Source organism: Schistocerca cancellata, chromosome 6 (assembly GCF_023864275.1).
Source record: "Schistocerca cancellata isolate TAMUIC-IGC-003103 chromosome 6, iqSchCanc2.1, whole genome shotgun sequence".
NCBI classification, from domain to species: Eukaryota; Metazoa; Arthropoda; class Insecta; order Orthoptera; family Acrididae; genus Schistocerca; species Schistocerca cancellata.
In genome coordinates, this window is record NC_064631.1 from 64,074,674 (window position 1) to 64,088,787 (window position 14,114).

The window sequence follows — 14,114 nt, forward strand, 5'->3', positions numbered from 1 at the left end:
AGCTCCATCGCAGTCTTTAACACTGGTAGCATGCCGCGACAGCGTGGACGTGAACCGTATGTGCAGTTGACGGACTTTGAGCGAGGGCGTATAGTGGGCTTGCGGGAGGCCAGGTGGACGTACCGCCGAATTGCTCAACACGTGGGGCGTGAGGTCTCCACAGTACATCGATGTTGTCGCCAGTGGTCGGCGGAAGGTGCACGTGTCCGTCGACCTGGGACCGGACCGCAGCGACGCACGGATGCACGCCAAGACCGTAGGATCCTACGCAGTGCCGTAGGGGACCGCACCGCCACTTCCCAGCAAATTAGGGACACTGTTGCTCCTGGGCTATCGGCGAGGACCATTCGCAACCGTCTCCATGAAGCTGGGCTACGGTCCCGCACACCGTTAGGCCGTCTTCCGCTCACGCCCCAACATCGTGCAGCCCGCCTCCAGTGGTGTCGCGACAGGCGTGAATGGAGGGACGAATGGAGACGTGTCGTCTTCAGCGATGAGAGTCGCTTCTGCCTTGGTGCCAATGATGGTCGTATGCGTGTTTGGCGCCGTGCAGGTGAGCGCCACAATCAGGACTGCATACGACCGAGGCACACAGGGCCAACACCCGGCATCGTGGTGTGGGGAGCGATCTCCTACACTGGCCGTACACCACTGGTGATCGTCGAGGGGACACTGAATAGTGCACGGTACATCCAAACCGTCATCGAACCCATCGTTCTACCATTCCTAGACCGGCAAGGGAACTTGCTGTTCCAACAGGACAATGCACGTCCGCATATATCCCGTGCCACCCAACGTGCTCTAGAAGGTGTAAGTCAACTACCCTGGCCAGCAAGATCTCCGGATCTGTCCCCCATTGAGCATGTTTGGGACTGGATGAAGCGTCGTCTCACGCGGTCTGCACGTCCAGCACGAACGCTGGTCCAACTGAGGCGCCAGGTGGAAATGGCATGGCAAGCCGTTCCATAGGACTACATCCAGCATCTCTACGATCGTCTCCATGGGAGAATAGCAGCCTGCATTGCTGCGAAAGGTGGATATACACTGTACTAGTGCCGACATTGTGCATGCTCTGTTGCCTGTGTCTATGTGCCTGTGGTTCTGTCAGTGTGATCATGTGATGTATCTGACCCCAGGAATGTGTCAATAAAGTTTCCCCTTCCTGGGACAATGAATTCACGGTGTTCTTAATTCAATTTCCAGGAGTGTATCTGTCTACATATCTGTGTATTTGAATACGCATTCCTATACCAGTTTCTTTGGGGCTTCAGTGCAGAATGAGGGAAAAATGAGTAACTATGTGCCTCCATATGACCCTAATTTCCCGTATCTTATAATTGTGCTCCTTACTCGCAACGTATATTTCAGGCAACAGAACCGTTCTGCAATCACCCTCAAATGACGGTTCTCCAAATTTTCTCGATAGCGAGATTCAAGCGAGTTTGAACGCGGTGTAATAGTCGCCGCATGAGCGATGGGACACAGCACCTCAGAGGTAGCAGTGAAGTGGGGATTTTCCCGTACGACAATTCCACGAGTGTAGCGTGAATATCAGGAATCCGCCAAAACATCAGATCTCCGATATCGCTGCGACCGGAAAAAGATCCTGCAAGAATGGGACCAACGACGACTGAAGAGAATCGTTCAACGGGACAGAAGTGCAGCCCTTCAGCAAATTGCTGCATTTTTTAATGCTGGCCCATCAACAAGTGTCAACGTGCGAACCATTCAACGAAACATCTGTCGGCTTTCGGAGCCGAAAGCCCAGTCGTGTACCCTTGATGACTGCACCACACAAAGCTTTACATCCAGTCTGGGCCTGTCAAAACCGATATTGGGCTGTTGATCACTGGAAACATGTTGCCTGGTCCGACGAGCCTTGTTTCAAATTGCATGGAGCAGCGGATGGACGTGTATTGGGATGGAGACAATCTCATGAATCCATGGACCCTGCATGTCAGCACTGGACTGTTGAACCAGTTGGAGGCTCTGTAATGGAGTGGGGCGTGTGCAGTTGGAGTGATGTGGGACCCCTGATACATCTAGACACGATTCTGACAGGTGACACGGACGTAAGCATTCTCTCTAATCACCAGCATCCATTCATGTCCATTGTGAACGTCAACGGACTTTGGCAATCCCAACTGGACAATGCAACACCCCACACGGCTAGTGACTCGAGGAACACTCTTCTGACTTTAAGCAGTTCCGCTGGCCACCAACCCCCCCAAACATAAACATTACTGAGCGTATCTGGGATGGCATTCATTGTGCTGTTCAGAAGAGATCGCCACTCTGTCGTACTCTTACATAGTTATGGACAGACCTGCAGGATTCAAGGTGTCAATTCCGTCCAGCATTCCTACAGACCTGTCGAGTCCATGCCACGTAGTCTTGCGGCACTTCTGCGTGCTGGGGTCTGCCCTAAACGATATGAGGCAGGTGTAACAGTTTCTTTGGCTTTTCATTGTACGTTCAAGTAATTTAATTCAGCTATAACTGTATGATGCAAGAGATATTTAAATATTGTTTGCATAAGAGGACTTAAAAATTTTAATTTTAGATATGTGCGGTATGGTTACAGAAAATCCGAGGCATGTTCCCTTTTTAAAAGCAGTTGATTTATCCACTACTGGCTTGCTAGGCCTATCGCAGCTTCACCAGAGCCCCGTTAGCTGTCACAAGTGGTAGAGAACTTCAAGTACCTGGGAAGCGTGATTGAAACTAAGGGGCGAAACGCAATGGAAATAAATGAAAGGTGCAGAAAAGCAGGGCAGTTCTACAAATGTATTCGGGGGCTTGTTTGGAGCAAGGAGGTGCCACAGAAATCCAAAGGAATTATATACCGAACCTACTTTGTCCCCATATTGGCATACGGAAGTGAGACATGGGTAATGCACAAAAGCGACAAAAGTAGAATACAGGCTAGTGAAATGAAGTTCCAGAGGAGCAGGTTGGGTGTAACAAGACGAGACAGATTGCGAAATGTGTATGTGAGGGAAAGACTAAAGGAGGAACCAGTACAGGACAGGATAGAAAAATCAAGACTGAAGTGGTATGGACACATGAAGAGAATGGATGAGGGAAGAATTCCAAAGAGGATGTTTGATCTGCAGCTGGAGGGGAAGAGGCCCAGAGGAAGACCAAGGGATAGATGGGTGAAGGGAGTGAAGGAATGTGTGATGAGAAGAGGAGAGAACTGGACGAAGGTGGAAGACGGGGAATGGTGGAAAGACAGAACACGATGGAGAGGCTTGTGTTCCCGACAGACCCAGCCAGTGGCTGGAAACTGTCCAAGATGATGATGATGATGGTTACAGAAAATGAAAAGTAGAGAAAAATATAGCTTACTTTTTGCTGTGGTGAAGCGTCCTTAAATACACTGATGTTCAGAAAAAAAAAACAGAACTAGTGATAGGACCGTCATATTCGAGGGACGTGTACAATAGTATGTTCTGCAGAAATGATTAGCATCTGAACCATGTCGGTCCGCGGATGCAAGGTCACCATCGACATTGCGGCGCGACACCACCTACCTGTAGGATGAGCCTGCGGCTCTCGCTCTCGCTACAAGCCGAAGGTAATGGATCAGTGTGACTTGAGCAGATGTGCAAGATTCCTCGCAGACATATGCGCGGAGTGGACCGACAAATCAGTGAGTCTGAAAGAGGGCGAGTTATTGACGAGAGACTGTGATACATTCTTCCGGGAAACTGCAGTTCCTGCGGAAGGAAGTTTGCTAGTGCAACGGGTGTGTGCAGAGTGGTTCACGGAAGGCCGTAGAACACGACGAGATGGGGCAGGTCGCACCACCGAGACCTCCCGAGCCCCCGCTCCGCTCACCGCCCTGCCCCTCACACCCCCTCCTCACGAAGGTCAACACCTGATCCGAGTGGCATCGCTGGGCAGATCTGTACCCTCCTTGGATCTGGCGCAACAGTGGAACTGTGTACACACATCGTACACTACCGGATGTGAGAGTCAGTCGCCGTTTTTACCGCACGGGTTACGTGCACGTCGTCCACTTATCTGCCTACCTCTGACAGATTTGCAGAAACATGCTAGACGGCAATGTTGTATGGAATGACATCAGCGGGGACGGGAATGGCCTCAGATAGTGTTTTCGGAGGAACCGCGTTCTGTTTGTTTGAAAATGACCGGTGCATTTTGGTTCGCCACAGATAGGGGGAGCGGCACCACAACAACTGCACTCACACAAGATGTACAGCGCCAACTCAGGACCTTATGGTGTGGGGTGCTACTGGTTGCAACCAAATCACAGCTGGAGAGTGTCCAGGGCACTGTGACCAATGTGACCTACGCGAATGACACCATGCGACTGGTAGCCGTACCCTTTCTGCACTCCTGGAAATGGAAAAAAGAACACATTGACACCGGTGTGTCAGACCCACCATACTTGCTCCGGACACTGCGAGAGGGCTGTACAAGCAATGATCACACGCACGGCACAGCGGACACACCAGGAACCGCGGTGTTGGCCGTCGAATGGCGCTAGCTGCGCAGCATTTGTGCACCGCCGCCGTCAGTGTCAGCCAGTTTGCCGTGGCATACGGAGCTCCATCGCTGTCATTAACACTTGTAGCATGCCGCGACAGCGTGGACGTGAACCGTATGTGCAGTTGACGGACTTTGAGCGAGGGCGTATAGTGGGCATGCGGAAGGCCGGGTGGACGTACCGCCGAATTGCTCAACACGTGGGGCGTGAGGTCTCCACAGTACATCGATGTTGTCGCCAGTGGTCGGCGGAAGGTGCACGTGCCAGTCGACCTGGGACCGGACCGCAGCGACGCACGGATGCACGCCAAGACCGTAGGATCCTACGCAGTGCCGTAGGGGACCGCACCGCCACTTCCCAGCAAATTAGGGACACTGTTGCTCCTGGGCTATTGGCGAGGACCATTCGCAACCGTCTCCATGAAGCTGGGCTACGGTCCCGCACACCGTTAGGCCGTCTTCCGCTCACGCCCCAACATCGTGCAGCCCGCCTCCAGTGGTGTCGCGACAGGCGTGAATGGAGGGACGAATGGAGACGTGTCGTCTTCAGCGATGAGAGTCGCTTCTGCCTTGGTGCCAATGATGGTCGTATGCGTGTTTGCCGCCGTGCAGGTGAGCGCCACAATCAGGACTGCATACGACCGAGGCACACAGGGCCAACACCCTGCATCATGGTGTGGAGAGCGATCTCCTACACTGGCCGTACACCACTGGTGATCGTCGAGGGGACACTGAATAGTGCACGGTACATCCAAACCGTCATCGAACCCATCGTTCTACCATTCCTAGACCGGCAAGGGAACTTGCTGTTCCAACAGGACAATGCACGTCCGCATGTATCCCGTGCCATCCAACGTGCTCTAGAAGGTGTAAGTCAACTACCCTGGCCAGCAAGATCTGCGGATCTGTCCCCCATTGAGCATGTTTGGGACTGGATGAAGCGTCGTCTCACGCGGTCTGCACGTCCAGCACGAACGCTGGTCCAACTGAGGCGCCAGGTGGAAATGGCATGGCAAGCCGTTCCACAGGCTACATCCAGCATCTCTACGATCGTCTCCATGGGAGAATAGCAGCCTGCATTGCTGCGAAAGGTGGATATACACTGTACTAGTGCCGACATTGTGCATGCTCTGTTGCCTGTGTCTATGTGCCTGTGGTTCTGTCAGTGTGATCATGTGATGTATCTGACCCCACGAATGTGTCAATAAAGTTTCCCCTTCCTGGGACAATGAATTCACGGTGTTCTTATTTCAATTTCCAGGAGTGTAGTTTTTCTCGCCACTGCGCCGAGTATTTCGGCACTCCTCTCGGCCGATCCGCACTGCCACTCAGCGCCAGCTGTCCACAGCAGCCCCTGTCCGTGTCCTCCATGCTCGCTGCTCCGAGATTCCCGCAGGAGGTCGGACATAATTGTGCATCCGCACTGAAGAACGTGGAATTTTTGCCCATGGAGATGAAGTTAGCTATTTGTATGAATGTGTGGTACGTGTTCTTTTGCACGCGTCCAAAAGAACAGACACCACGTATCCCCTCCACCTTCAGTTTACATGTAATTTATAGCAGCTGCGTATTCCGCCTGGTGTCTGTCCAATAGAACAGACGTCACTCATTCGTATAAAAGTACTTTACATGTGTAGTACTTTATTCAGCAATTCATTTCTGTGGCCCAAATATGTTTTAGTGTATGGAAAGATGATTTAGCCCTTTTTTTGTATTTTAACCTGATCACCAAGTCTTGGTATATTCAATACTCTTGTCCTCGAATAATCAACGTCGCTTTGAGGTACTGAACTAGGGTTTATTTTTACAGGTTATCTTTATCCTCTTCTGTGCTTCTCTCCCTCTCTTCTTTTCCCCTTCTTTGCTTCACTTTTCTCCTCGTTCCCTCCCTTTCTTCTCTTCCTTCTTCTCATTCCCCTACCCTTTCCTCTTCCCCTACATAACCTTCTTCTCTTTCTCTTTCTCCTTCTCCTCATGCTCATTCTATCTCTCATGCTCCTTCACTGTCACCTTCTGGTTACTATTATTATTATTATTATTATTATTATTGTTGTTGTTGTTGTTGTTGTTATTAGCAGTAGTGGTTTTCAAGTTTTCACTTGTCTCTAACTGATTACATACCTCGAAATTTAGGAGCTTTTACGTTTCTAAAAGGTTCTTATACAGGGTGTCTGTTAACTTGAGGCAGCTAAATTTCTCGAAACCGATGTGTTGTACGGAAAAAATGTTCTCGGTGAAAAGTTGTTAGTAAAGGGGACAACTGGCCGTCTCCTAACCTCTCCTCCAGCGTGACTGGAGCATATCGGAAACCCCCTTCTTTTGTCTATTCATATTCTACACCAAACAATACCTACCGTCTACTCAAATCATTGTTTTCAATTCGTGGTGTATGGCGCAGTTATCGACGAATATCAAGTGTAGCTGTTTTTGCAATTAAGACCCGATGTTTTTGATGCTACATGTCACCTATGATGCAAATGTAACGTTGTGCTCTAAAGGTTGACATTTATGTTCGAAATTTACTTTAGTTGTGCAAATTTGATTGTACAGTACAATATGGTTAGCAGTTTCAATAGTTGGTTAGAAACTACGTTTAGCGCGATCCAAAACAGTGACATGGATGTGATAGTGTTTCTTCCCATAGGCATGCTCGATTTCGGTGAGACCCCTTGCCTGTCACCATCGGAGTGTTTGATTTCGATTACAGTGACATCTACTACTACTGGGAAAGAATGGTTTGAGTAAACCGTACTTTTTTGGCGTAGTCTGAATATGCAATGAAAATGAGGGGGTTCTCATTTGAAAATACAATGTTAACCCCACCCACGCAGGAGAGATGGTTAGGGAGATGACCAGTTGTAGCACATACACAAATGTCCCCTTAACTTTTCGCCCATAACCTTTTTTTCGTACGATGCGTCGTTTTCGAGATATTTAGTTGTCCCAAGTTAAGACAAACATCCTCTGTGTACTGGGTGATTAAAAAAGAAGCAATAGATGTCAATTGTTTATTAGAGACAAACTATAAAACATAGAGCCACATTGCTCACGTTACTGGATAGAGCAAGGTTCTAAGTTTCGACGAAGCTGCGCTGATTGTAGCAACATGTCGACTACACCAGAAGATAAATCATTTTGTGTGTTGGCATTTGTGTGATGTCTATCCATTGTGCATATCACCGTCGATTCAGCAATACGGCTCCTCTGCACAAGCAGATTTATTACTGGCATACAAAATTCTTTGAAGTTGGTCGCATATGAAAAGGGGAAAGCGCTGGTCGGCCACGCAAGTCTCGTAAAAATGTCGAGTGTTTTCGAGACGCGATCACACGGAGCCCTCGGAAGTCCACAAGACGGGCAGGCCAGACGAGTTCTGAAACGACGTTTCCACATGAAGCCAAATTGCACTTACTGCAGCAGGTGCGTGCCGACGACCATAATGGAAGGTACTCGTTTTGCAGTTCAGTTCTCCAGGATATGGCAGAGGACGTTTTTTTCCAAACGTCTCCGCTTTTCGGACGAATAAATGTTTCATCTGTCGGGTAAACTACACCGCCATAATATAATAATTTGGGGGGTCACAAAATCCTGACGTCGTCGTCGATCATGAAAGAGACTCAGCGAAACTGAATGTGTTTTGTGCCGTTTCTGTTCAGAAGAGCTTATGTACTTTTCTTTTTTACGGAGTGACAGGAGTGTCATACATGCTAAAAAACTGAGTTTCCTCAATTTCACCAAGATTCCAATGATTTCATATTTAAGCATGACGGCACCCCGCCTGACTTTCACCTTGAAGTGCAGTGTTATCTTAAGAACACCATCCCCAAACGTTGAGTTGGAACAGGTGTACAGAGATAAATTGTTCATTGCTTTTGGTCTCCCAGATCGCCAAATCTCACACCTGGCGATTTTTGTCCCACCTGTGGCAGCTACTCTTCAAGGGCTGAGAAATCGAATTGTCGAGGCTGTCGACCCAATAAACAGGAACATGTTAACTCATGTTGGAATGAAATCGACTACCGTTTCGATAATTCTCAAGCAACGCTTGGTGCTCATTTTGTGTGTGTGGTATAGTGTCTTTGAGCCACTATCAAGTGACACGCACAGTGTGTTTCTGTGGCTCTGAGCACTATGGGACTCAACTGCTGAGGTCATAAGTCCCCTAGAACTTAGAACTACTTAAACCTAACTAACCTAAGGACATCACACACATCCATGCCCGAAGCAGGAGTCGAACCTGCGACCGTAGCGAACACGCGGTTCCAGACTGTAGTGCGCAGAACCGCTCGGCCACTCCGGCCGGCTGTGTTTCTGTCTTTCATAGTTTGTCCGTAATAAACAATTGAAATTTGTTCTTTCTCTTTGAATGATCATGTGGTTTGTAAGCTAAAGTACAGGGTGGGGGAAATAAAAGTGGCCTGGATGTGAATGTAAGCATACAACCACACCGCGTGACTTGCACACCACACGTACGCCCGCAACGTGATTCACACCGGTTGAGAGCGTACTGCGAGCTGTGTCAGCATGAGTGGAGCAGTGCAAAAAGTACGTTGGTATTCACAGTGGAGCAGTGCGATTTCGTCTCGCGAAAGGTTACGTGACAACAAAGTCGTGGAAATGGTGAGGTCAGTTGGTTGATGAGAAGTTTAATGGTACCGAAGTTCCAGCAAAGAGTTCCATGCAACGTTTGGTCCCAAAATGATGTCAGACAGGCTCTGTTTTGAACAAGTCTAAAAACATTCCAAAGCTTCGCCGCAAACCAGGAAATGTGGGTGCAGCTCACCAGAAAATGCTTTACAGTCCTACGAAATCAACGTCACACCTGTCGCGAGAGACCGGCATATCACGTCGATCATGCGGACGAATACTCCATCTGGACCTGCATATACATCCCTACTGAGTGTGTAGTGTTCATACAATATAACCGCCAGATGCTCCTCAGCGCCTCCAATTTTGTGATTGGCTGTTGACTGAGGTAACAAGGGTTGGGTTGGGTTGTTTCGGGGAGAAGACCAGACAGCGAGGTCATCAGTCTCATCGCATTAGGGAAGGACGGGGAAGGAAGTTGGCCGTACCCTTTCAAAGTATCCATCCCGGTATTTGCCTGGAGCGATTTAGGGAAATCACGGAAAACTTAAATCAGGATGGCCGGACGCGGGATTGAACCGTCGTCCTCCCGAATGCGACTCCAGTGTGCTAGCCACTGCGCCATCTTTCTCGGTCTGAGGTAACAATCAATGGCTTGGACACGGATATGTTCTGATGAAGCCTGGTATCACCTGAATGGTTGTCAATTCACAGACTCACGGATAGTGGAGAATCTGTATGACTTCCACCATTCCATCATCAGAAAGTAGGGGTTTGATGTGCAGTATCAGCACGCCTCATTTTTGGTCCCATCTTCTTTCGTCAGACGCTGACCGGTGCGCTACATTGCCGACATCATCATCATCATCATCATCATCATCATTTAAGACTGATTATGCCTTTCAGCGTTCAGTCTGGAGCATAGCCCCCCTTATACAGTTCCTCCATGATCCCCTATTCAGTGCTAACATTGATGCTTCTTCTGATGTTAAACCTATTACTTCAAAACCACTCTTAACCGAATCCAGGTACCTTCTCCTCGGTCTGCCCCGGCTCCTCCTACCCTCTACTGCTAAATCTATGAGTCTCTTGGGTAACCTTGCTCCTCCCATGCGTGTAACGTGACCCCACCATCTAAGCCTGTTCGCCCTGACTGCTACATCTATAGAGTTCATTCCCAGTTTTTCTTTGATTGCCGACATTTGAAACCATTTCAAAAAATGGTTCAAATGGCTCTGAGCACTATGAGACTCAACATCTGAGGTCATGAGTCCCCTAGAACTTAGAACTACTTAAACCTAACTAACCTAAGGATATCACACACATCCATGCCCGAGGCAGGATTCGAACCTGCGACCGTAGCAGTCACGCGGTTCCGGACTGAAGTGCCTAGAACCGCACGGCCACCGCGGCCGGCTGAAACCATTTGTGTCAGCATTAGCGGTGGAGTAAAAGTCCTACAGTTGCTTCCAAAAGAATGGAGTAACTGCCCATACAACTGGCCGAACCTTGGGACACATTTACCCAGTCTTCGTACCTGACAGAGCTGTTAGTAGGTGACAGTCTGATCACGGCCCTACCTGGCCACCCAGGTCACCTGAACTGTCAGTGTGCGATTACTCTGTGTGAGGGGGCCCTCAGGTGTAAGACGTACCGCAACAACCCTCATAGTCTTCAAGAACTGCAGCAGAACATTTCGGATGAGACTGGAGCAATTCCAGCAGCCCAGCTTGGATCCGCCTTCAGCCACTTGCTCACCAGAACCCAAAAGTGCCAATAGATGAATAGTGATCAACATCTGCTATAGTAAGGTTAGTACTCTGCTTTATTTCCTTGTTGCGTGGATATCTGTTCTTCGGGCCACTTTCATTTGCCCCACCCTGTAGGAGTTCTTCATGGGACCTGATAAACAGTAAACTAGGGAGTAAGGTAACATAAAAATGAATTTCAGATGACGATGGACTTCGTGAAGGCGCTGCAGCCCCCCTTGAAGGGCCTGGTGCTACTAAAGTCGTTCACCAAGGGCATGTGTCTGGAGACGCTGGATATACCCGAAGTGCGGCAGCTGGCCACGTCGGGCGGCCACTACGACGTCGTCATCTCCGAGTTCTTCCACGTCGACTGCCTGGCGGCGTTCGCTCACAAGTTCAGCGCCCCCCTCGTGGGGATCACATCCAGCAACGCGCTGCCAACCGTCCACGACAGGGTGCGTAGATCTTCCCTTACGCTTCACTGCATTACCTATCTCTCAAAATCTCTTATACACTGTATCTGTAATTTTGATTTTTTTATGAAGAAAGTCGAATTCATGAACAACCGAGAGACGCTGATGAAATAAACTTTCAATCGCTATCACTTTCCGTCGCACCACGGAACCCGTGCATAATACGCATAAACACATGACTACACTGGTTAGCCAGAACATTATGACCATCGCCCATCGCGACGTTCCATACCGCCTGGTGGTACTGCGGGCACGAGACGAGGTAGCCAAAGTATTCGAGCGGAGCAGACACGGACGGGGAATCACCCTAGCGAAGATGTTGTTGTTGTTGTTGTGGTCTTCAGTCCTGAGACTGGTTTGATGCAGCTCTCCACGCTATTCTATCCTGTGCAAGCTTCTTCATCTCCCAGTACCTACTGCAACCTACATCCTTCTCAATCTGTTTAGTGTATTCATCTCTTGGTCTCCCCCTACGATTTTTACCCTCCACGCTGCCCTCCAATACTAAATTGGTGATCCCTTGATGCCTCAGAATATGTCCTACCAACCGATCCCTTCATCTGGTCAAGTTGTGCCACAAACTCCTCTTCTCCCCAATCCTATTCAGTACCTCCTCATTAGTTATGTGATCTACCCATCTAATCTTCAGCATTCTTCTGTAGCACCACATTTCGAAAGCTTCTATTCACTTCTTGTCCGAACTATTTACCGTCCATGTTTCACTTCCATACATAGCTACACTCCATACAAATACTTTCAGAAATGACTTCCTGACACTTAAATCTATACTCGATGTTAACAAATTTCTCTTCTTCAGAAACGCTTTCCTTGCCATTGCCAGTCTACATTTTATATCCTCTCTACTTCGACCATCATCAGTTATTTTGCTCCCCAAATAGCAAAACTCCTTTACTCATTTCCTAATCTAATTCCCTCAGCATCACCCGACTTAATTCGACTACATTCCATTATCCTCGTTTTGCTTTTGTTGATGTTCATCTTATATCCTCCCTTCAAGACACCATCCATTCCGTTCAACTGCTCTTCCAAGTCCTTTGCTGTCTCCGACAGAATTACAATGTCATCGGCGAACCTCAAAGTTTTTATTTCTTCTCCATGGACTTTAATACCTACTCCGAATTTATCTTTTGTTTCCTTTACTGCTTGCTCAATATACAGATTGAATAACATCGGGGAGAGGCTACAACCCTGTCTTACTCCCTTCCCAACCACTGCTTCGCTTTCATGTCCCTCGACTCTTATAACTGCCATCTGGTTTCTGTACAAATTGTAAATAGCTTTTCGCTCCCTGTATTTTACCCCTGCGAAGATATGGGCTTCAAATGGGGAAATCCATTTAGGTAAACGACTTTGACAAAGGGCAGATTATTATTACGTACAGCCTGTGAACAAACCTCCCGAAAACAGCGAAGCTGGTCGAATGTTCACAGGCTACTGTCGTGAGCATCTGGGAAAGAGGTAGAAGGACAGTGAAACAACCACTAGGCGTTAACGGTTGGACGTCCAGAACGTGCGGTTCCGAGACTTGTCTGCCCTGTAAAGAAGGATGGATGGTGATCTGTGGCATCTCTGCCGAAAGAGCACAGTGCAGTGTACACACAAGCGTTTCGGAGTGCACCATTCATCGGACACTGTCGAACATGGAGCTTCACAGCACACCACCCCTCTGTTCACATGTAGACCCGAGCACACCGTCAGTTGCGACAGCAGCCGGAATGGAACCATCGTGATTTGCCGGTACACCACTGGAAAGGTGTCGGCTCTTCGGGTGAATCGCATTTTTGCCACACTTGGTCACTGGTCCTCTCTGCGAACGCCGTCACCGAGGTGAACGGCGGCTCGAAACGTACAGTGCGCCACGGACGCAGGCTGGTGGGAGCACTATTATGCTATGGGAGACATTCTCCTGCGCTTGCATGGGACCTGTGGTAGTAAACCAAAACACGCTGTGAGCTGCGAATCATCTGCATCTCTTCATACTTGATGTCTTCCCCGACGCTGGATGTCATCTTTCAGCAGTATAACTGTCCGTGACTCGGAGCCAGAAATGTGATTTGAAGAGCATTATAGTGAACTCACGTTGATGTCTCGGTGATCAAATTCGCCTGATGTAAATTCTAAGGCAGCAATCTGGGTCGCTGTCGATCACCATCACCCAGTACGCAAATCAGCAGCCCGTTATTTACGCGGCTTACATGACCTGTACATAAACATCTAATCCTACATACCTCCACAAACCTACCAACAAAATGTCGGATCCCTGCACAATCAGTGATGTATTTCGTTTCAAAGACTGACAAACGTGGACGTAATGTTTTGCTCATCAGTGTATCCCTACAACGATATGTGGAGAACCTTCTCATGGAACTGTCATAACATAATTCAACATAGACAAAACACTAACGCGAGTCTGTGCAGTGCAACCTTATCATTACGTCCATAAAAATGAAATAAAAAAACATCCTCAGTTGCTTTACTTTCGAAGCCTATTAAACGTTTTCGTCAGTGTTTATAGCTTCGCGTCAATTTCATAAATCCATCAAAGAAAAGATCTATTTCGATATATGTGTGCCAAATGAACAACTAAAATTTATCAGCTCGGGGTGTGACATGGTCGCGAACGGGACAGTGACCCGAAAATGTAGACTAAATTTCTTTTATTTCACATGTATGGTCACAAACTTGTAGGTCCTCAGACGACCGGTCAGCAATGACCATCTACAGATTTGCTTTATAAAAATATGTCCTAATATGCTGGAGCCAAAGT

General features: G+C 48.4%; 1 protein-coding gene across 1 annotated transcript in view; it reads left to right on the plus strand.

Annotated features, from left to right (window-relative positions):
- Positions 1 to 14,114, plus strand: part of LOC126088615 (UDP-glucosyltransferase 2-like) — a 143,011-nt gene that overhangs the window by 72,977 nt on the left and 55,920 nt on the right. Inside the window, exon 3 of the mRNA XM_049906844.1 lies at positions 11,054 to 11,308. Within this exon, the coding sequence (XP_049762801.1) occupies positions 11,054 to 11,308 (255 nt within the window). The remainder of the gene's footprint in view (positions 1 to 11,053; positions 11,309 to 14,114) is intronic.